The sequence below is a fragment of the Stegodyphus dumicola genome, chromosome X1, assembly GCF_044657685.1.
Source record: "Stegodyphus dumicola isolate Sdum_Otavi_A_Nest chromosome X1, ASM4465768v1".
Lineage (NCBI taxonomy): Eukaryota > Metazoa > Arthropoda > Arachnida > Araneae > Eresidae > Stegodyphus > Stegodyphus dumicola.
In genome coordinates this window covers 168634955-168656835 of record NC_140780.1, presented here as the reverse complement: position 1 = coordinate 168656835, position 21881 = coordinate 168634955, and the positions used below count along the sequence as shown (strand labels likewise).

At 32.7% G+C, this 21881-nt stretch overlaps 1 protein-coding gene across 5 annotated transcripts in view; it reads left to right on the top strand.

Annotated features, from left to right (window-relative positions):
* Nucleotides 1-21881, top strand: part of LOC118194027 (uncharacterized) — a 359931-nt gene that overhangs the window by 304602 nt on the left and 33448 nt on the right. For all 5 annotated transcript variants that reach the window (XM_035365210.2, XM_035365209.2, XM_035365211.2 and 2 more), the window contains 5 exons: nt 4200-4606; nt 15689-15733; nt 15849-15989; nt 18701-18793; nt 20454-20591. In XM_035365210.2, coding sequence (XP_035221101.1) covers nt 4200-4606; nt 15689-15733; nt 15849-15989; nt 18701-18793; nt 20454-20591 — 824 coding nt within the window. The remainder of the gene's footprint in view (nt 1-4199; nt 4607-15688; nt 15734-15848; nt 15990-18700; nt 18794-20453; nt 20592-21881) is intronic.

Below are 21881 nucleotides of genomic sequence, written 5' to 3'. Positions count from 1 at the left end.
TGCTTCTGCCTTTCAAACATTGCTGTGATGTGCTGTTTAGCTGCTTTCTTGAGCTCAATTTTATAACTACATTACCGTATATAAACTTCAATGATGTATCGATACGGTTCATATATAAAAAGGAGATATATTTTTTTCGTAGAAGAAACTTTTAAGAGAAAGGTGAAGGCATTGTCAAAATACATTTAGCGTCTCCTCTTTATGGTAAAGTTTAAACCATTTGCATTATATGCGGTTATTTTCGAATAAATTAGGAGTTAAAGCAAAAAGGTAATCATTTTCTTAAATTACTAACTGGTTTGCAAAATAATCGATAAAAATGAGTTGCAATTAAAATTTATCTTTCACTTAATACGTGTTTAATTCAAACTAAAAATGTTAAGTACTCTTATACTAATTTTAAAATTTTGTAGTTATAAGCCTATAGCTTGCGTTATATAGTATGAAATTATAATTTTAATCACACAACGGAAAAATAAATAAGTAAGTAAAATAATAGGAATTTTAGCTTTTCAAAACATCGCTTTTTTACACTAACGAATTTTTAGCTTTATTTTGAGACTTTTGCTCTTCCTGAGACTCTTCGGTAATTCTTCGGGTGTGGTCAAGTCTACATAGATTTATGAACGCTAAATTAATTTCTCATTAAACTGTAATGTTTCTCTTATTCAGTGATTAAGCTGTGGCAAACTCAATATTTGGCTTAAATATTGCCTAGCTGCAGATGTTCAAGCAAGATACATTTTTGAAATATTATAATTAAAGAAGACTGATAGCTGTCAGCAATAACGTTTTTAAATACTTAGACAAAAGAAGTTTAGCATTTCATCAAAGGATAAAATTAACTGAATATCAGGAGCCATATTATATGAAAATTCAATAATTCAAACAGAATTAATCATTTCTCATTTTTCAATAAAAGCTATTGAAATATGTCTAAAGGAAAAGAAGCACATTTGCATTCTTCACACTTCGTATTGGAGCATCATTTCTTATTTTAAAGCATAATTTCTTATTTTGAAGAGAAGGAGGAAACAAAAAACACATTCATTACCTTTTCTCAGTGAACTGGAATTTTGCAATGCAAATTCTATTAGAGATAAAGGTCATCTGTACGAGATACATATCCTGTCATGCATACTTAAAAAGCTAATAAACAGTCATAATATCTAATAAACAGTAATAAATAGCTTTTGCATTAAAGTTTTCCTTATGTAGAAATACAGTGACCGTTTTAAGCTATGCAACATCACGAATTCTAAAATACAGATAAGAAAAATGACACACCAGTTAGCTATCACTGCTCTGCATCTGCTGCAAAGTTTATATCAGGAAGCTTTTAAAATTATCAAAATATATCTCCAAGTTCAAGAATTTTTTAGAAGTAATTTATTTCTAAGTTACGGAATACTCACAAATTAGCTTGCTTGATATCAAGCAACTGTTTATGAACACGATGTCTTAGTTGTTGGATGTACCATTAGAGAGGAGATAAAATAAAAGTTAATTCGTTATAGATCATTTAAAATGTTTTAACTGTTAAATATTTTATTATTATTTTTTCTTAAGGACTTCTTTTTAACTAGTGTAACCACTTTCCAAAATATAACCGTTACTTTCGAAGCAAAATATTATACTTTTTATAGGTAAAGAGTTTATAGGTTTTTTAAAGGTTTGTAGTTCCCCCCCCCTGTGAAAAACTATAAAATCAATTCTGAAAAAGGAATTAATTAGTAATTAGTGACTATTAATACCTAAATACATTTGTTTAAAAATTCGATTAGATGCTGCTACTTATAATTTATACTCATGGCTGCCCAGACGGTATAGTGATTTGGAAAGCCTGACTGCGATACCGAAGGGCCTGGATTCGAATCCCGGAGAAGGCATGGTTGTAACTGTCCGTCCCTTCATAGGAAGCCATGGTGGTCAGCCTATTAGGTGCCTCCATAAATAAAGAGACCACCACATCTGGCCTTGTATAGATTAATGGACTGTGTTACGCTGTAACTGTTCACAATCTGCCATTAGGGAAAAAATAATTTATACTCATTTTTATAATTTAAATTCTTAAGCTCCTTCTTGATTTTTCAGTTAAAATTTATGTTATTTCAAAAACCTCTAAAGTAATATGGGTAAAATTATTCCTCATTTCTCTTCTCATTCACAAACGATTGCATACTCAAACAAAGAATATACATTTGAAACTTTAAAAATCTGAAAACGAGTATTTGCAATGCTATTGCCATATAATATTCTGGAACGTGTGTTCATTTTTTTACCACAACGCTTCGCACGAAGGTGGTTTAACTTCTGTTATTAATGTTTTATAGCAAATACTGTAAAACAGCTATGTTTTCTCTTCGGGTTTTTCTACTGCTATGTTTTCCTGTTGCATTGTTTTAGTCGCGATGTTTTCGACCGTAATATTTTAACCGTTAATTGAAAAGAATGCAGAAAAATATATGAGATTCAATCGAAATTGTATTATACCGACAAGAAAACAGTGAATAAGGACTACGGGCATAAGATGTTTGGTCAATTAATTATAGTAAAGCTTTCGACAACTATGTTCCTAGAGGAAAGAATGCCATCAAGAAGAACATCTTAGAAAATAAGCAAACTCGAACGACGGATGAAACATATTCTCTCCCGTAAGCTTTTTACAGATTACTTTTATTACTTCCACTGAGCAAATTTTCAAGCAGTTTTATGAAAAATAAAGTTTTAAATTATACTTTTTCCCTTTCCCATTAGTGTATAGCCCATATACAGAGATTAAAAAAACTCAGAATTGCAATGCGTTGCAATGTCATATTCGTTGAAAGATTAAGTAATACTTTCACATTAAAAAACTTCTTGTCTAATGTATTTGGAAGGTACTATTAATGATTGATTTTGTTGAGCGAATTATTTCGCTGTTTATTTTCTTAAACGTTTTGCTTGTGCAACTGAAAAGACTACTAAAATAACGCATTCCAGTGAGTTAGTGCAGAAAGCCGATATCCAGATCACCGATGATAAACATTGAATGTTCTCTGAACTTGAGCCTGAATCTGTGCAATTGAAAATATACGTTACGTACATGCTTTTATATATAAATTTGTTAGGAATGACATCTTCAAAACTGAATTAAAATTAAAGACTTTACAATGTTTACAAAAGGCAGCAACTTTATTGAAAACACTCTTTAAAATGAAAAAAAAACTCAAAATTAAAGTGAAGTCATGAAAATTAAAGAAAGTAAAATTAGAATTGGATGTTGAGAGCAAATTGTTTTATCTCTTCTGATCTTTTCTGTTTATGGAAAGTATAAATCACTTATAACAATGTTTTATCTTGATTTTGAGCAATCTGCTTTCGGAATGTCGAGAGGTTGGGTTACTACTGTAAAGTTGTGAAACTGCTCTAGTCAAGTGCAGGCCAAGTGTCGGACACACGAGTTAATACAAAAATAATGTCTTCTTTCTCAAACTCTTTACCAGGATCACCATTGCTGTAATCAAATGCATGGCGAATATTATTTAGTAATGGTTTAATAGACTTGTCTTGGGATATCTTCTGTGATTTCTTTTTGTGTAATATTGAAATGGCTTGCTATGGGTACTATCTCGCTGCAGTTTTGACATCTTATAATAAACTTTTATTTTACTGGCCTTATTATCATTAGTTGCAGATTTTAGAGTTTTCGTTAAGAAATATATCTGTCTGATAAGAGAATAAAAAAGATATCTATCACAGTTGAATAGTTGTACAACCATTTCTCGTTCAAAAACACATTTTTAGTTGATGTATGTCATTTTATATGGTACAGTGCAGAATTGGTTGTAAGTATCCACTGAAAATTAAAAAGTGTCTTATACATTAGACTCATAGCAAAGTGAGTTTAATTCGTAGAAATGGTATACATTTAACCTTTTCAGTATTTATAGTTGACAGAAGATTTGAGAGACAATATTTATTCCGTACTATCATTCTGTGCATTTGGTATAAAATAAGATTTTTCAATTTACTATCCTGCTTTAATGATTTTTATCACTGCAGTGTGCGAAGAGATATTAAGAAACTTTTCTGTCTCTCAAATCTTATCTTTTAGACTTAGTTCTCTATCATACACTTTTTTCTTAGTTTCTTTTTAAAAGAAACGTTGATAACACGTTAGAGTGACGCTGACTCTTTTTTTTTATTATTCTTTGTAGGTAGTTTCCAAGTTTCCAATCAAAGCAGTGACGACTCGCGGTGCAATAATCATGGGGAATGTGACTCTGGATTAACAGATGACCAGAGAAGTAGCAGTAGTACTACTGAAGAATGTGATTTAGAGGATGATACGGACAGTGCAAAAGGTTCTCTACCTTTGCAAGACTCCAGCAGTGAATCTCCTACTTACAACGAACGAGCGAATATGTTTCAGAACGTTGAATACCACAAAAAACCTCAGAAGAAAAAGCATTTCAACAAAAAAATTGTAGATGACTACAAGATCTCCACGCAAAATGGTAAAAGTATAGAAATTATCTCCAATATCGACCAAATTGCGGTAGACGTTGATCAAATTGGTGAGGACACGAGACAAACAAGAAGTACAACGGGCACGTGGGATCCAGTAAGTGCACTTTTAAATATAAATCCTTTTAATAAGCATAAAATAAGATGCAACCTCTACACTAATCAAGAATGCTAGTAATGTATGTTTACAAAGAAGGTCTTTCAACCTGAATATTATATGTTTCTGTAAAACAATGTATAGAAAATTAATGGTCTAGAAATTCATAATGGTTAAAAAAATAAGCTCTAAATTGCTATATTTTATGAAAGAAATAATAAAGGTATTTTGCCATGAAATATTATTTTGCAACTTCCCAGAATTTCAGTTTGCTTTTTCCGAAAAGAAGGTCTTTCAACCTGAATATTATATGTTTCTGTAAAACAATGTATAGAAAATTAATGGTCTAGAAATTCATAATGGTTAAAAAAATAAAATCTAAATTGCTATATTTTATGAAAGAAATAATAAAGGTATTTTGCCATGAAATATTATTTTGCAACTTCCCAGAATTTCAGTTCGCTTTTTCCGAAAAACTCATATAGTCGATTCTCGGAACAAGAATTTGAAATAATAAATGGATAAATGCATGTATCTTTCTCGTATTATTTATTTCTTAGGGTATAAATATCTTCATTTTAATCAATGCTTTCACACATTTTCATTTGCTGTTATTGTTCAAACTTTTAAGAAAAAATATTTATATCGGTACTATCAGTACGTACTAATTGAAAGAGTAATGTAAAAAGCTAATTAAAAATGAAACTATCTTAATCTTTGAAAAATGCAAGAAATATCCGATTCTGATTTTATTTTAGGAAGATAGTACTGCTGTTACAGTCCCTCGATATAAATATTTGATTTGACAATCATTGCACTGATAACAGCTAAGATGCATAATATAACTGAGACACGGTGATAAAATGGTCAAATTAAATATATCTTACGAAGTTGATTTACCGAAATGAATCAAAATTAGGCATTTGTAAATGATAACTGTTTGTGTTATGAACTCAAATTCGGTATGACAGCAGTCTGCTTTTAGATGAACATATATAAATAAGCAGACACTAAGGTAAATAATTTGATTTATAACTTACTGTAAAGAATAGATTACAGTTTCGGTGAAATGAGCTAAAAGCATTTTCAGTGCAGCTAGAGAAAATACAGTAGTACTCGAAAACGTTCGAAATTTTATCGCATCGAAAACTTTGTGTTTATTTTTATTTCCTGTGAGTTATCGATAAGGATTCAGCAGCTACTATCTTTCTTTTAGCGCGTTTGGAATCAGCCAGATGTTTTCAAACCAATTCCATATTCCAGGTTGAAAATCTTCTTTGTTAATGCTGAAAATATGGAACAGAAACATGTTAATATAAAATGTTCAATTTTCAGAACAAAAATAATCTTATATTGGATTTAAAATAAAACTCTCTGGAATTTGAAGACAAGTGTCATAGATCCCCTGTTCTTCATGAAAGGGAGGGACTCCTCTCGAAGTCAAATGCATAAAGGCTTTTTCTTTTCTTTTTTTTTAAACTATGCAATCTAAGGATTTTCTTTTTTTATTTTTACTAATTTTACACAACAGTAAATACATGGGAAAACAGAAAGATTGTGATTTATTGAAGCAATCATCATTGTGCCTGTCAGTAAATAATACAGTATACAATCAATTTTACTTATTAATAAGTCTAATGTAGCAGCTTAACTGAGTAATTTAATGCAACTGTGAAATCCCATTTTTCTAAAATGATGAATATTTTCATTTGATGTATTTTGAAAATATGTAAATTGTAGAACATAGAAATATCCCAAGAAGAGAGCATTTTTAAGATTATTTATTTTGTTTATTATTTTTCTTTGAGAGAGTGCTAATTTTATCACAGATGAAAATACGGTTTAAAGGAATATTGAAACTGAACTTTTTTCTCTTTAAAGTTTAAAAATTAACGAATGGTAACATATAACATTAAAACCTGGAACTGCTGCTTATCGAACGTAATTGTAAACACTTCTTAACGGCTTACATACAGTGGATGGACAAAAATATGGAAACACCTTGTGAAATGCATGTTTAAAAAGAAAGATTGATTTTAATGAAATATGTAGGTATCGCTGGCGTTTTTGACTACTGACGCCACCTATACAACTTCGTAAATGTGCTAAACAGTTCAGTTGTTGTCGGAGTACTGTTATGTGAGGTTGTCATTGCATTATGTCAGAGTTAACAGACTTCGAACGTGGGCAAATTGTTGGAGCACGTATGGTAGGTGCTTCCGTAAGCAAGGTAGCCGAGGTGTTTAGTGTTTCAAGAGGTACTGTATCGAAGATTTATTCCGCATATTTGAAAAGCGGAAAAACATCATCTGCTAAATCACAGCGCGGACGAAAGTGTGTCCTGAGTGATCGTGACAGACGATCATTAAGGGCAATTGTGAAGAAAAATAAGAAGACCACAGCTGCAAAAGTTACTGCTGAAATGAATGTTGTGTTACCGAACCCTGTGAGTACCAAAACAATTAGAAGGGAGCTTCATAAACAGGGAATTGCTGGCCGTGCTGCAATTGAGAAGCCACTCATCAGTGATGCTAATGCCCGTAACAGGAAAAGGTGGTGTTTAAGTCATAAAGCCTGGACTATAGAGCAGTGGAAGCGAGTAATATGGTCTGACGAGTCTTCTTTCACATTGTTTCCCACGTCTGGCCGAGTTTACGTCTGGAGAACGCCATCTCAAGCCTATAATACAGACTGCTTGTTGCCAAGAGTGAAACATGGCGGGGGTTCTGTTATGGTTTGGGCAGCCATATCGTGGTTCTCTGCTAGCCCCATGATAACTGTGTCAGGGCACATGACTGCCAAGACTTATGTGAACAATTTGGCCGATTAAGTTCTTTCCCATGGTACAAACTTTGTTCCCCGATGGTGATGGTGTCTTCCAAGAAGACAAAGCCCCTGTTCACACAGCTCACATTGTCCAGGACTGGTTTTCTGAGCACGAGGATGAGTTGTCATATCTCCCCTGGCCACCACAGTCACCAGACCTGAATATTATCGAACCTTTGTGGTCTACATTGGAACGGAAAGTGCGTTCTCGTTATCCACCGCCAACATCGTTATCTGAACTTGCCACCGTTTTGCAGGAAGAATGGTATAATATTCCCTTGGCAAACATACAAGAACTGTATTTATCCATTCCGAGAAGACTGCAAGCTGTTTTGTATGCCAACGGGTTTCCTACACCATATTAAGCAAAGAAACATGTTTTTTTAAAGGTGTTTCCATATTTTTGTCCAACCCCTGTATTTACCAACGGAAAATACTTTTAATTTATTCTATGTGCTTTTTAGATGTTTTGAGAATTCGATAGCAAGATACTCTATATCTTCAAATTTCTTTAATTTTTCTTCTTTTATGCATTTTTTCCAGATTTATAACTTGAATCTTAAGTAAAAAACTCTTGATTCTTTACGGTGAAAAAATAACCTTTAAAATCTAACGGATGGGCATTTACTGGTTAAGCATGCATTGAAAAATACGGTGAAGGTATCAGTTATTTAGTTGTCTAATAATCAAGAACGTTGCTCAGGACGCACCACAGCAGACGGCGACCGATATTACTTATAAAAGCTGAAAGAAAGACCACATATTGTCAAGCCTTACATAGGAGTCACATTCACATCGTTGGTTTCAGGCTAGCTGTCAGCTTTTGCGAACCGCTATTCCTCCCAGATGATAATAGAAAACGGCAGGAATTTATCTGTAGAGGAATTTGTCTGGAACTTGAAACCTGGTTCTCTTTCCCCCATGTGCTTTTGTCAGCTTTATCTAGTGTCATTAACCAGCTCTGCATTTACTTAATAATGAGATTAAGTTATTTTAACTTTGAGGACTGAAACGTTAGTTAATAAGAGTATCGCAAACTATATTCCCTGGCAAAATAGCTTTAACCCGGCGTAAAAACGCAGGTAAATGTCGAAAGTTAGTAACTGCATTGCTCATAATAAACAGGAACCGTAAAATTGTGCGATGTTAAGCAAAACAGCGCATCATTTCTGAATCGAAAGTCTGTCTGACGAAGTCCAGTTGTTTGTAGGAGGAGTGACTTTAGAAGGAACGAAGAATCTCATCACTTTAACTCATAGGCAATAGCTAGAAGAATTTACTTTTTAATATTATTTCAAATTTTGCAGCTCAATTCGCAAAATTCTTGACCTTACAGGTCCTTTTAAGTTTAGTTAGTTTGCCTTTCTTCCATTACTGTTGAAAGATGTAGTCAAAGTGCTGAAAGAATAATATGATTGGGCCAATTGGCCAAAAGGTTCAGTAATGATATAAGGCATTTTCTCCCTCCTTTTCGAATGCCTTCGTGTTAAGCATTCTCGAAGCGTATTCAAAAGGTCCTGGATTCGAGTCCCGCCGAGGGCATAGCACAGTTTTCAGGATCTTGCTTCAAAAAATACTAATGACTCTACAAGTGGGCTCCGAGCTAGAAGGTAGTGGACGATAATAATTCACCACCAGGATTTGACGATTAGGTTCCCTAATCCCCAGTTGCCCTTTAAAAATGGGGGTATATAAAGTAATTTCTTTCTTCTTTCCGCATGCCTTCGCGGTCTAACTGGAAGCATACTCAACGCATATTCAACAGGTCCAGGGTTTAGGTCCGAGGGCACTTCACACTTTTCACGTCTCCTGCTTCAAAAAAACCCCAATCACTTTACAAGGGTAATTTTGACAGTTTTATCCACAGAAGGAAAATAGCAAATGGCACACCATCAGGCCTCGCAAATACAATACTCGGTGTAAAGAGACTGATGTCTTATCTATTCGGCCACAAGGGCGGTTTATAGGTTGATTTGATCGTGATGTGCTTGTTTAACATACAAACAGAAATATCCTTTTCCTTGAAATTGTTTTTGCTTGCCTGAAAATATTTAATTATTGAAAAAATAATTTATAACTATAAAAAGCGTCAAATTAAGTGAAAAATCTCTTTAAGGCTGAAGTAGTAGCTATAATTGGTAATTGTGTATTAACCGATACCCGCCGATACAGTGCCAACAATCGACTGTCGCCTTTGGGCAATGAAGTATATATTTTCGATTTTGGGAGATCAACAAACATATTTTTTATTTATTATTGATTTTGATAACTTCATTGTCAACAGACATAAAAAATTTTTCACTATGTATTGTTCGGCAATAGTGTTCAAAATTCCATCTAATTATTATTCTCCGTGCTTGTTACCTGCATATGAACTCTATTTAATGAGAAGCCCAGTAACTTTTCACGAAACACATCCCAATTATTATTTTAATACTCTATCTGTTGTTGTTTACATAACATTTCCATTCTGTATATTGCGTTATGTAGTAAAATTTCATTGCGTAAAACTGGAACATGCTACTCTTTGGCAAAATACTACATGTCTGGAAATAATGGATGATTTCTGTTTCATTTCTAAGTAAATCTAATAAATGCAGGATGGAAACTGCAGTTAAAAGTTAATGCTAGACGAATAAACGTCGTCTTGAGAACTTTTTAAGGAAAAAGTGTTAGAAAGGGAGCGGGGTACAAAGCAGACATGCGCTTTCTGTAATTGGGATGAAACTAACGTTGAAATAAAAAACGGATATCTATTATTTTATTCTCAACCTCTTCTGACAAAATAAATAAGTTATAAAAATAATGAAATAAAGTGAAAACTAGAATAAAAATGAACAAATCAAATTATAATTAAAATAAAAAAATATAATAACGAGAGAGAGAAAATTAACAAGGGAAAAAAATTTAATATCATCTTTCTAGACGAATCTGGATCTTCTTCTAGGGTTCTAGAACGCTCGCAATGATCAGAGACAGGAGAAGTATTTTTGGCAATGTACTGGCTATTACACGAGCACGTAACAAATTCAACATCCATTCAAAAAAGAAGCAAAGTGAGTCTCAAATGCTGAAAATTTATTTTCACTAGAAATCTTGCATCAAAAAAGGTGTTGAAATAATCTTAATATTTATCCTAAAATATCTACAAACTTACCTTTTCCAACGTTTCATAGTTTATTTTAGCTGCTACCTACTGTAATTACAGCATCTTTATATCCGAAATTTAAAACTCGACTTCTCACCTAACTTTTATACAGGCTTTCTGAGAACTATGCCGAAATCGTGTTTTGGTATTTACAAGTATATTAAAAAACTGAAAAATTTTTCTTCAAAGACGCCTATGCCGTTTCTCCTTTAAATAATATAATATCTCGCAGAATTTACAGAATGTAATTTGTCATGGTGAAATTTAACATCTCTTTCAATAAAGCGGGTGACAGGTGACACAGTGAGGCAGGACCATAGAATCGGTCATATGGTAAATCATGTTTGCATCAGACGAATCATTTTGATAACTCGAAATACTATTATACCAAGGCTTTTGTAGCCATATTTTGCTTTCCGGCGTTAAATTTACTTCTCGTAAAAGAAAAAAAAATGTAATTCAAAGAGGTAAAACGGTACACTTTTGTTGTGTATATTTGTAATCTCATATGGGTAGGTTGTTGTTGTTTAAAATGGCGGACTCTATTAATGGATTAATGCACTCGTTTGGAGTAGCCAATATACATCGGTCATTTAGCCGTTTCGGCACCTTTAACGTTGCCCAGGTTACACCAAAAGGGGCGACCGAATTACATCCTTGATAAAAGGAAAGCTCCGTTCCGCTTTCGATGGAGAAGACCCTGGAGGATTGCACTAAAGGTTTCCCAACATTCTTTCCCTACCACCAAATCTCTCGAGAAGACTTTTGGATAGCCATTATTTTAAGTGCCTCATGCCACGCAGACACTATACACTTACAAACCTTTTCCAAATGTTCAGATGAGTACTGACTGATATTTTGATAACCATTGTTTCTTCATTCGCTTAAACTAGTTGCCCAGACAACAGGCATTTAGCAGAGGCTGACCAGTTTCCCTTGCTTCGAACTCAGGTTTGACTAATTCAGATTCGATAAAGTTCATCCTCTGAACTTTATATCGGTATAGTGAAAGATTGTTCAAGATATTTATGTGATGAACCACTTAGAAATGTTGCGTAAATCTCGAAGGTCAAATTTTGCAGCGTATTCCGTAAAAAATATAACAAAAGTGAAAACAATAAAAATGAGCCTTAAACTTATCCATTAAAAATTTTCATGCAGCTTTATTGCCTTTTTTTACTATTAGTATAATAAGAATAAAAGCATTAAGACTATAAGACTTGTCAATTACAAATTAATATTAATATTTCTGGTGGTTTGGTTGTTCTATAAATTTGTCTTTTTAACTCTTTAAGTGTCGGAATTCAAATATGATGTTCATTTGAAAAATATTGATTGTTTCATCTTCTACAGTTATTAGAAGGGTACTGCAGGAGTTTAAGCTAAATTCTTACAGTAAATTTTAAGCTAATTACATTTATTCTTGAAAACAAGAGGCCCATTTTTAGCGAGATCCAATTTTAATGGCAAGTTTGACTTTTTCCTATATCTATCTACTGATGATTTTTGAAAATATTTCACTAACATTACTATCAGTACTTGCTCCTAGGTTCATAATACTGAAAACGATCACATGTGTCACATTGAATCACGCTGAAATTATGCACATTTGAGATCCTCTAGTGTCAAAATTTGTTAACGCTTTGCAGCTATTTTAATATAATAACTAGAATACATCATAAATAATTGCCGAGTAAAAGAATGCTAACTGTTGTCACAGTTTTAAAGCCATATAAATATGCGTACCGGAAAGGCACATTGCCTTTTAATGGGTTAAACCTCAGATTTTGTTAAATAGTGTCAAACAAACCAATTAGGACATTAATTAGACAACACTGTGGTCTTTTTCTTTTCTTTTTTCTTAGGAACTACATTTTGGATTAGCCCGATAAAACATAGGGCACTTAAAAATCAGTGGACCCAGAACTCCTTATAGTCCAGCCCCAGAGTGTCTTTTGTGAAAATTGTGATGGAGCTTAAGTATTCAAAACTGTGACAGTGCCCTTGTTTGATTCAGCTAAATTATATATTCCAATCCAATATGGCTTAGTCTTTTGGACGCAGTGGTTAATTACTGAAAGGTATTCCACGGCTATTTGCCAAAGCTGCGATGAAGTTTACGGGTAGGGTAAAGTATGGAAACTGTCTGGTGTTTGCATTAATGGTTTAATTTATAAAATCATCAAAACACCCAAACTATGAGCCAATTTAAAAGCCGTAAATAAAATCCAGGACGAAATAAAGTTTTGCCCGTATCATCCCCCCAGCCATTTGAGAAGCTTCTTTCAGTCATGAGAATGTAAATTACGTTAACAATTTATAAGTGTTATCTGATAAATTAGTGAAGTTACAAATTTTTTACCTATTATTTCAAATCCAAATATGAAATCAAATTCAATTTTCATAGATCAAATCTAATTTTTTGTATTATTTACTTGCAGTTGAAAACCCCGAATACATTAAAATAGGGCGTTACTTAATACGAAATGCTATAAACTCCTTATTTCTGTCACTACCTTCCCATTTCAACAAGAGTTTTGACCCTATATTATTCATGTTGTTACAGTGTAAACAGAAGATCAGCTAGTCAGTTCTTGGATTCAGAAATCTAAGCATTGTAGCATAAAATTAGTTATAAGTAAATGAACGGTATAGAAAATTTATTGCCTTTTTTTACCCTTAATTAATAGCTTTCATATTTTCCCACTTTTGTAACTCGTACATTCTAGGAAGGGAAATAAACTCGTAATTTTCTTAAGTAATTATGTGGGAAGACATGTTTTTGGTCATGGCCGATCTGGGTTAATTGTGAAGCTACAATTTATCTCAAGTGCGGTTTCAGACATATGACCTACTTCATAATAAAAGTTTCGATTTAATTATGCTCATGTAATTTAATCAGTTATGATTAATGTATTTAATCATGTAATTCTCTCTCAAAGAAAGTATGATGGCATTAAATTATTTTATTAATACGAGATGAAAAATAGTGAACAATTTAGAACAATGACCTTCGGGGTTATTTCAAAGCATGTGAGGAATTTATGCAATTGATGCTAAGAATTGACTTCAATTGATGAAGGTTCAATTAGCATGCACCTTAGGTAACTGAAGTCATTTAAAAATCTCAGCTATTTAATATCCACATTATAAAACTTTCGACCCATTTGAAAGTAGAAAAAATCCATTTCTTCTAGGGTTGTGGGTATATGACGTTCATAAAACAATGAACATTTTTGTTTGTTTAGCATTAGAAATTTTACTATCAAAAGTTGTCTACGAACGAATGTTTTAGTCAACACACTACAGCACAAAGTTGTTTTGCTTTATTCATTTGCGGCCAAAATCTGTTTACAAATTTATAAGGTATTTTTACACTACTTTCTTCATCCTTTCCTGGTGTAACTCGAAGCGCACTCGACGCTTATTCTAAAGATCTGGGGATTGAGCCCCGACGAGGGCATTGCACATTTTTCATGTCTCCAGCAATAAATAACCTGATAACTCTACAAATTCCTCACGATTATAATGCATAAAAAGAACGTTTTACATATAATTTATAAGGAATATGAGAAATTGTGGAATAAGAAATATTTGAATCCAAAGATTCGAGCAGAAAATCTTCTGTATGCCTGGCCGATACCTAATAGCATAATAGAAATGACTTTATGAAGACTATGAGCATGAAACATTCAAAACTAAGGTGGCAGACGCGTAATCTTCTATGAACCGGATTCATCTTATCATAGAAAAGTATGGAAAGAATACCTTGAACTTTTTATAATTTAAGAAAGAAAATTTCTGCGCGAAACTGAAAGCTGTCATTTTTTAAGGGACTGGGGTATTAGCCAATGCTACATGCTGAAATCGTATTACAAAAGAAGAGATCTCTGTAGGCACATTTATACGAGGAAATGCGTATGTATGGATCCAAATATTTATGTTAATTGTAATTATTAGAGTTTGGGAGTAAATCTTTATAATGCTCGTAGATTAGTCGCTCATGTGAATCGCATGAAAATGATAGCGGACAGTGTCAACTATAGTAGTTGAAAGCTATGTTCAATCCGATAAATCATGAACGGACAGAAAAAAACATAGATTATACAACTAACATGACATCTTTGTCAATGTTTTCAGCATCGACAAAGATGTGATGCTCTTGATCATTACAGTACTTATGGAACTTACATTCACCGTTTTGATTAGAATATTGGTACTCTTTTTGATTACAAGGAGTAGTTCTTGAATAGTCTAGAATGCCAAAGCAGTGATTCTCTTAATTTTTCTTATAACTGCTCATGTATTAAACATCATCATAAATGTTTTTACATGGATGTAGTTGAGCCCGCTATGTGCGTGGGAAGTAAAATTAATTTGTACAATTGCGCAGGAGTCGATGTGCAGCCGCACCAGCTTAAAGTGCAATTTAGGTTAATATCAAATCATCTTCAACTATATCTTAGACATCTTCTTCATAATTGTTGATCAGAAAACTTCTTTTTGAAATCACGAGAATATGTTAATGTCAAATATGCGGTTTTACAACTTTAAATCTTGCATTATGATGTATTATATAAGATTTGCATCAGATCACCATCTCCAATACGTATTAAGAAGTAACTGAGGACAATGTGTCTAAGATATCCTTTTATCTGCTGCATTACCTTTCGTTGCAGATCATTATCATAAGACGTTTACTAGCAAGACATTACTCAGTTACATAATGTTCACATAATACTTGCAAAATATATGTACTTTTTCTTCGGTACGCCCATATGACTGCAAAAGTAGTTTCAGTATTCCTCCTTGGAGCATGTCTAGGACATTTTAAGACGATGGTATGATTGAATCCATTACCTTTACGGGCAAGTCCTAGTCTTGAAAATCCAATGTTCCTTTTCTTATTTCGAGTTAATTAACTATCCAATTCCCCAGCGCAGTAGCTATCTATACTCATACGACAAGACGTCACTCTGCATATGTAGGATTTTAAGTTACGACGCAGCCACTATGCTAAATAAATTCTACTTCACTAAAGTTAATTATCTAATTTCAGCTTTGAAATTTAAACTATCTCGTTTTAATAATGTTTTTCCCCCCAACAGCACGAACTGATAAAGGTGCTGTATCGTCTGGACTTCCCAAATGAGGTAAGACTGTTTATTTTGAACTTCTTTTCTTTTACTGTGATATTTTTTATGTGCAGTATTAAATCTGCTTGTAATACGAATAAAATCATCTTATTTTTGAAACCTTTCTTTATAGCCATTTAAAACCCAAACTAGATATATAAATAAAGAAGGATACCTCGAAAAATTACCCTCTGGAAGAAAAAAAGCTACTTATTGGAATCCTTGGAAGACGAAGTACATAAAATTAAAAGATGGATTTTTGTATTGCTTTGACGTAAGTTATCTAATTTCGTGCTTTGCACATAGCTGACTTCATTTACAAAATAAACTTAACTGATAAAATATTATAAATATAAAAATTCTATTAATGTTAGCATGAATTTAAAATTTTGTAACAACGATCCTTAGGTATGTAGGCCTAACATTTTTAATGAATATAAGAAGTTCTCAAGATGTTCAAATTTTCAAATCAGCACTTGCTTTGAACACAAAATCAAACAGTATGGTCTTTAAAAAATGGAAAAGCTTACTTTAAGTAGTAGATACTCTCTTGGACGAAATACAATCATTAGTTCGAATCCATGTCGTGGAAAAATGTTTTAGATGTAATAAAATAAAAAAAGCTAATTATCTTTCAGAAAACCATAAGCAAAATATATCTCTCATGTAGATTTATCCAGGTCCAGATTAGAAATCTCTTATACAGAACTATATGATTTTGTATGAAGAATAAAGTAACAAATTACAAACTGAACCTTGTAACTGCATGATCCTATGCTTTTGTTGTCTACCAAAAGAATGTAAAATGATGTCCTTGTGAGATGTTATTAGCTTCCGTTGCTCTTCAACATATTAACTCTAAAATCCCGTAAGTCACATTCTTTCATTTTTCGCAAGCAAAAACGTTTATAAAAATTATTTGAAGCTAGTATTGATCCTTTTAATAATGTAAAATGAAATATCTCGTTCAGAATTTTAAATCTTTCCTGAGGTTTGATGACATTTCATTTTCAGTGCTTCTAGTTTAGCACAGGTGTTCACACAATTAAGTCTTTCGTAAAAATTATTGGAGAACGGTTTTAGATTTAATTTAATATGAAGTAGCCGCTATGCAGCCAACTTTCATCTGGCTTTTAAATGTACCGCGAAAAAGCCTAAAGGGAACACCAGATATTAAATTTAAAACCTTACTCTGCAGTTTTTCAATAAAAATTTAATTTCAATAGAAAAATTCAATAAAAATGTATTACATATAAAAAACAGTTACAATGAAATAAGCAATATCCCTTGATACAAATATTAATTATCCTAATAAATTAATTAACCAACTTCCCGTTGTCTTCTCTCGACAAATGTCCAATATCGAAGAGAAACATTAAATTTTAAAACTGCACAGAATTATCGCCCTCATTTTTCCGAGTGGCAACAGTGCTGATATCAGCAACAAAGGCAACAGTGATATCTGCCACTATTGCTGATATAATGAGAGAGAATTATCGATTTGATGCGATTTCATCAAAAAACATAAAATAAAAAAAATCTCATTCGAATTTTGAAAAAACTCGCTTCGAGGTGCACTGGCTGTTATCTAGATGCAAGTATGTAGCAAATTTCGTAGTCCTGGGTCTATTAGCTTACTCGCAGCACGAATGAAGGACAGACTCTTCCCTTTATATATATAGATAAGTAGGTAACTAAAGATTTATCTAAACAATTATTATTGTTATATACTTCTTATAAAGCTTGTTTGTTGTAAAATAATCCAAGTCTTATACGCTGAAGTTTTTTTTTTAAATAAGACTTCTTTAGTTATTTTATTTTTTAATAAACCATATTTATTCTCTTGAAAACATGCTTGAATTTCAGTTTAATTTTGCCTATATTCGAAGGAGAGAATCTGATAAAAATTTCATCCGATCGAAAAAACTTGGGAACGACAAAGGTTTAGAAAACTTTATACAAAGTAAAATCTCTGATAACCAGAAGGAAAAGAGGTACCATCTGCTTTGTGGCAACTGCGATCGTTATTTATGTTTATTAAATATCCACTTTATCTAAACAAATTCAAAAGCATATACTTCACCTTGTGTAAAATAAATCCAAACTCACTTTTAGCATCCCTTTCTTCACATTGCTCATTGGGGAAATGTTAAATTATTTCACTGAAGCTTTAATTTGAACTGTAAATTTCCTGAGTATTGGGAGATTTAGATATTGAATCGCAATGCATTAACTGGATGTATTATTTGCGTGTGGGTATTATCTGTTCTTTGTGGTTGTAACTTATTTGATTACTACATTTTAACTCCTGCGATTTTTTAACACTTTTCATGTTCGCCCACCAGCGGCTGAGCGGTAAAGTCGCTGAACACTGGTAGTTCGGTCCGAGGTTCGAATCCCGCGAACGGGCTGGCTGCATGGGTTTTTTCGTGGTTTTCCCCATGTGTAACGTGTATACGAGCCAGTTTCCCTTAGAAAGTCCTCCGCGAAGGCATCCCTCCCCTTAGGCAGATAGCCCTAGTGTGCTTTGCCATAATTAAATACACCACACCACCTTTCATGTTACTGATTATCCTTCTGTTTCTTTATCCTTTCCGATTATCCGCTGCGTTATTTAAAACCTCTACCTTGATAATGTGTTTCTCTTGTGTTCCATCGTTTAGATATTTCCTTTTATTTTCAATTATCTTATTTTCTTGCACATTTAATTTTGGATGTAGTGAACGTCTTACATCCCAAGATTCGTCCATATGTAATGGTTTCTCCCCAGTATAGTTTAAATTTTACGTTTTAATTTTTGTACTTATAAGTTAGTTCATTATGTTTCAGATTAGTATTTATCAGTTTTATTACGTCCATCGCAGATCAATGAGTTTTTAGGTAAAATTACTTAATATAAAATGTACTTATGAAGAACTATTAAAAATATAACAATAATGAAGCTTTATTCTTACAGCTACTGACTTACATTTATCTTTTGTACAGAATATACGATCCGAAAAGCCAACTACTACATTGCAGCTGATGGGAGGCCATATTGATTCTTTAGAGAGTAACATGCTAGGGATAGATGATCAAGTATGTTTTTCTATTCTAGATATGTGTACATTTTTTATTTATTGAAACCTTAAGTCAATTGATATTTTTGGTATTAAAAATGAGGAACTATGACTTCTTTATTTAATATTTGTTCAAATTCAGTTTAGCATACTTTATTTATTTTCCAGCCATTTAATTATTATGTATTTCTATTTATATATGGTTCTTCTCAGTACCTCTAGAGAATTCATTCACTTTCTGGTAAAAGAAACTCAGTATGATTTTTATGAATTTAATGGTTGAACTCATCTAAGCAGAATTTTTTTCCCCTCAATGTGAATGAATTGCTAGACATAAATTATCATTCTTCAATTTACTATCAATCGGGAAGTTCTTTCTGCTATATTTGTATCTAGGAAACCTCCATGCAGCCATTGTCTTTGATTCCAGGCGAACGGGCTGGCTGCAAGGACATTTTCGTGGTTTCTCCATGCACAACGCGGATACGAATTATTTCACTTAGAAAGTCCTCCACGAAGGCATCCCTCTCCTGAGGCAGATAGCCTTCTAGTGCCTTGTATAATCAAACAAAGCAAAACCAACCAAACTATGTACCTGGCCCATTAGGCGAGAATAAAGAACTTAAGACTTACTACCTTATCAACCTTAGCTACTTAGCCGCTTTTAACAAGTCTCTCGATTTAAGTCTGTCCTGTGTATTTACTGATAATTTTTTTTATTTATCCGTTAGTTAATAATTATACATTTTAGCTCTATCCATATCTCATACGATTTAATTCTTTGATTAATTTATTATCGCGAAGTCCTCGAGGCTTGTCTGGCTAGAAAGAGCTGTATTCGTGTTCAATGTTGATAAAGCTTCTGCACCACATAAAACGCATATCAGCATAAATATCTGATCAATGAAAAAAATTATCTACACTCCTGAAATATGTACCGATGGAAGAACACAGTCACTGTTTGTAAAAAATGAGTATGACTTTCAGATACTCATTGCTGATTCCTCTGCTGTATGTAGTTATATTCAACCTCAATATTAACATAGTCTCTGGTGCTTTTGATTATGGTTTATTGCTAAAACATGCTTTCAAATTATTATTCTGACTTCATTAACAGCATTAACTTGCATTTCTATGAGTATACTAAGAAAGTAGCGGCAATCATTCACAGTCCTAAATACAAAGGCATCAGAATTATTTTTATAATTTCAGGAGCGAAATACTAATACTTATATACTCTTAGTATTTTTATCGTTGTTATAATTTTAATACTAATTGTTATTACTACATGCAAATTAATGCATTTATATCATTCTTAATCGAAGAAATAAATCGAAATTTTGCCTTGGTTTTTGAATATTTAAATAAGTATATTTCTTTTTCTTTGCTTTCGATCTGCACTACATCGGATTCATAATAAAACAAAAATAGCAAATCAGAATTAACAATAAAAAATTAATTTTTGCGTCTCAAAAGTATATTCCGTTAGTTTTTTTTTTTTTTTTTTTTTTTTAAATAATCGCTCAGTGTTCTTTAATTGTCTGAGGAGTTGTGTTGTGTTGTGTGTTATATTATCTCATTTAGAAGCAGAACGTCCTTAATGCTTATATTTCTAGAAATTGAAAAGTTTTAATTTTAACATTATTTCATTCATGTGTCAAATGGTATTTCATTTTCAGAAAGGCCACTATGTTGTTCTAAAATGCCCTAATGAAGAAGAAACAGCATCATGGAAAAATGCTCTTCATAGTCACTGTGCTGAAGATTTCGTGAATGCTTACACTAGTCCTTGTCTTCATCCTCTGCCAATAAACCAGGTAAGCTCCATTACAAAATAGTAGATGACGACAAATAAATGAGAGCTTCAGCTTTTTTCAGAAAATATAGCTTCATTTTATTACACGTCTTTCTATATTATGTAAGATCTCTATCTCGAACCCCTAACTAATAATTCTGCAAACGGAATATAGTCTAATCGGTTCGCATATTCAAACTGTAATCCAGCTTCCTTAACTTCTTCATATTCTTTTAGCCCAAAACTATTTATTTTTTAATTATATTAAAAATGAAATCAATACCTCCGTAAATATAAATAAATGCGAAGAAGCGTGGTTTGTATAAAAAACAGGGTTGTCATAATCTGACAAACATAATTTAATGGTGATCTTGGACCCGTAGAAAGCGAGCAATCCGTTGCACATTTTTTGCAAAATAACTCACGGTGATAAGCCTTAATGATATACAAAAACAGTTGTATAATATATATCACGGTTTTAGTTATCATAATAGTATCTAGAAAATTTTCAATACAGATATCAAGAATCACCATGGCCCGACATTTTGTATGACAAAAAAAAGCATTAAAACAGTATGTGTAGAGCGAAAATTAACAGAGATATTGGTTTTTAAATATGTCTAACAGTGATACCGGAAAAATACTGATCAAATAGAAAATAAAAATGGGGAAAACATTTAAATTACATATAAACGTTATAAATGTTTCATACTTCCGCTGGTATTATCGAGGAAAAATTGCACATGATCAATAATTCCTATTTTCTCATAATACTTTTGTTCAAGCCTCTCAATTGGACAAGAATTATTCCAGTAGACCTAGGACTTCAGATAAATTCACAGCCAAAGATCCATCAGTTTTAGTCGGAAAAGTGCTGAAGTTGGAAGTGTGAAATTAAGGGATTATCAAAATGATCTTGAAGCAATTGCTTCACATTCAGAATTACACTGCTGGCCATTAAAATTGCAACACCAGAAAGGAATGATCTGATGAACTTCAAAATCAGATGAAAGGAAGAAGTTGGGATATGCAAATGCTTAGTATTTCAGCGCATTTAGACGACGCATGAGGGGAAAACGACTTCTGAAGCACTGCGTAAAAGAAAAGTTGTGTAGTGGATTTCTCATTCGAAAAGTGCTTTGTAAGGTTAGATTTTGTCAGAATATCATGAGAAGAAGAGGAAGAAATCGAAGAAGAAGAGGAAATGCTTACCAGCAAGTTTCGAAATTCGGTAGAGACAGGATCGTTGCCTATCGAAAGTGTAGATTATCGTTCCATAATATCGCCGGTCTAACTGGTCGACATCCAACCA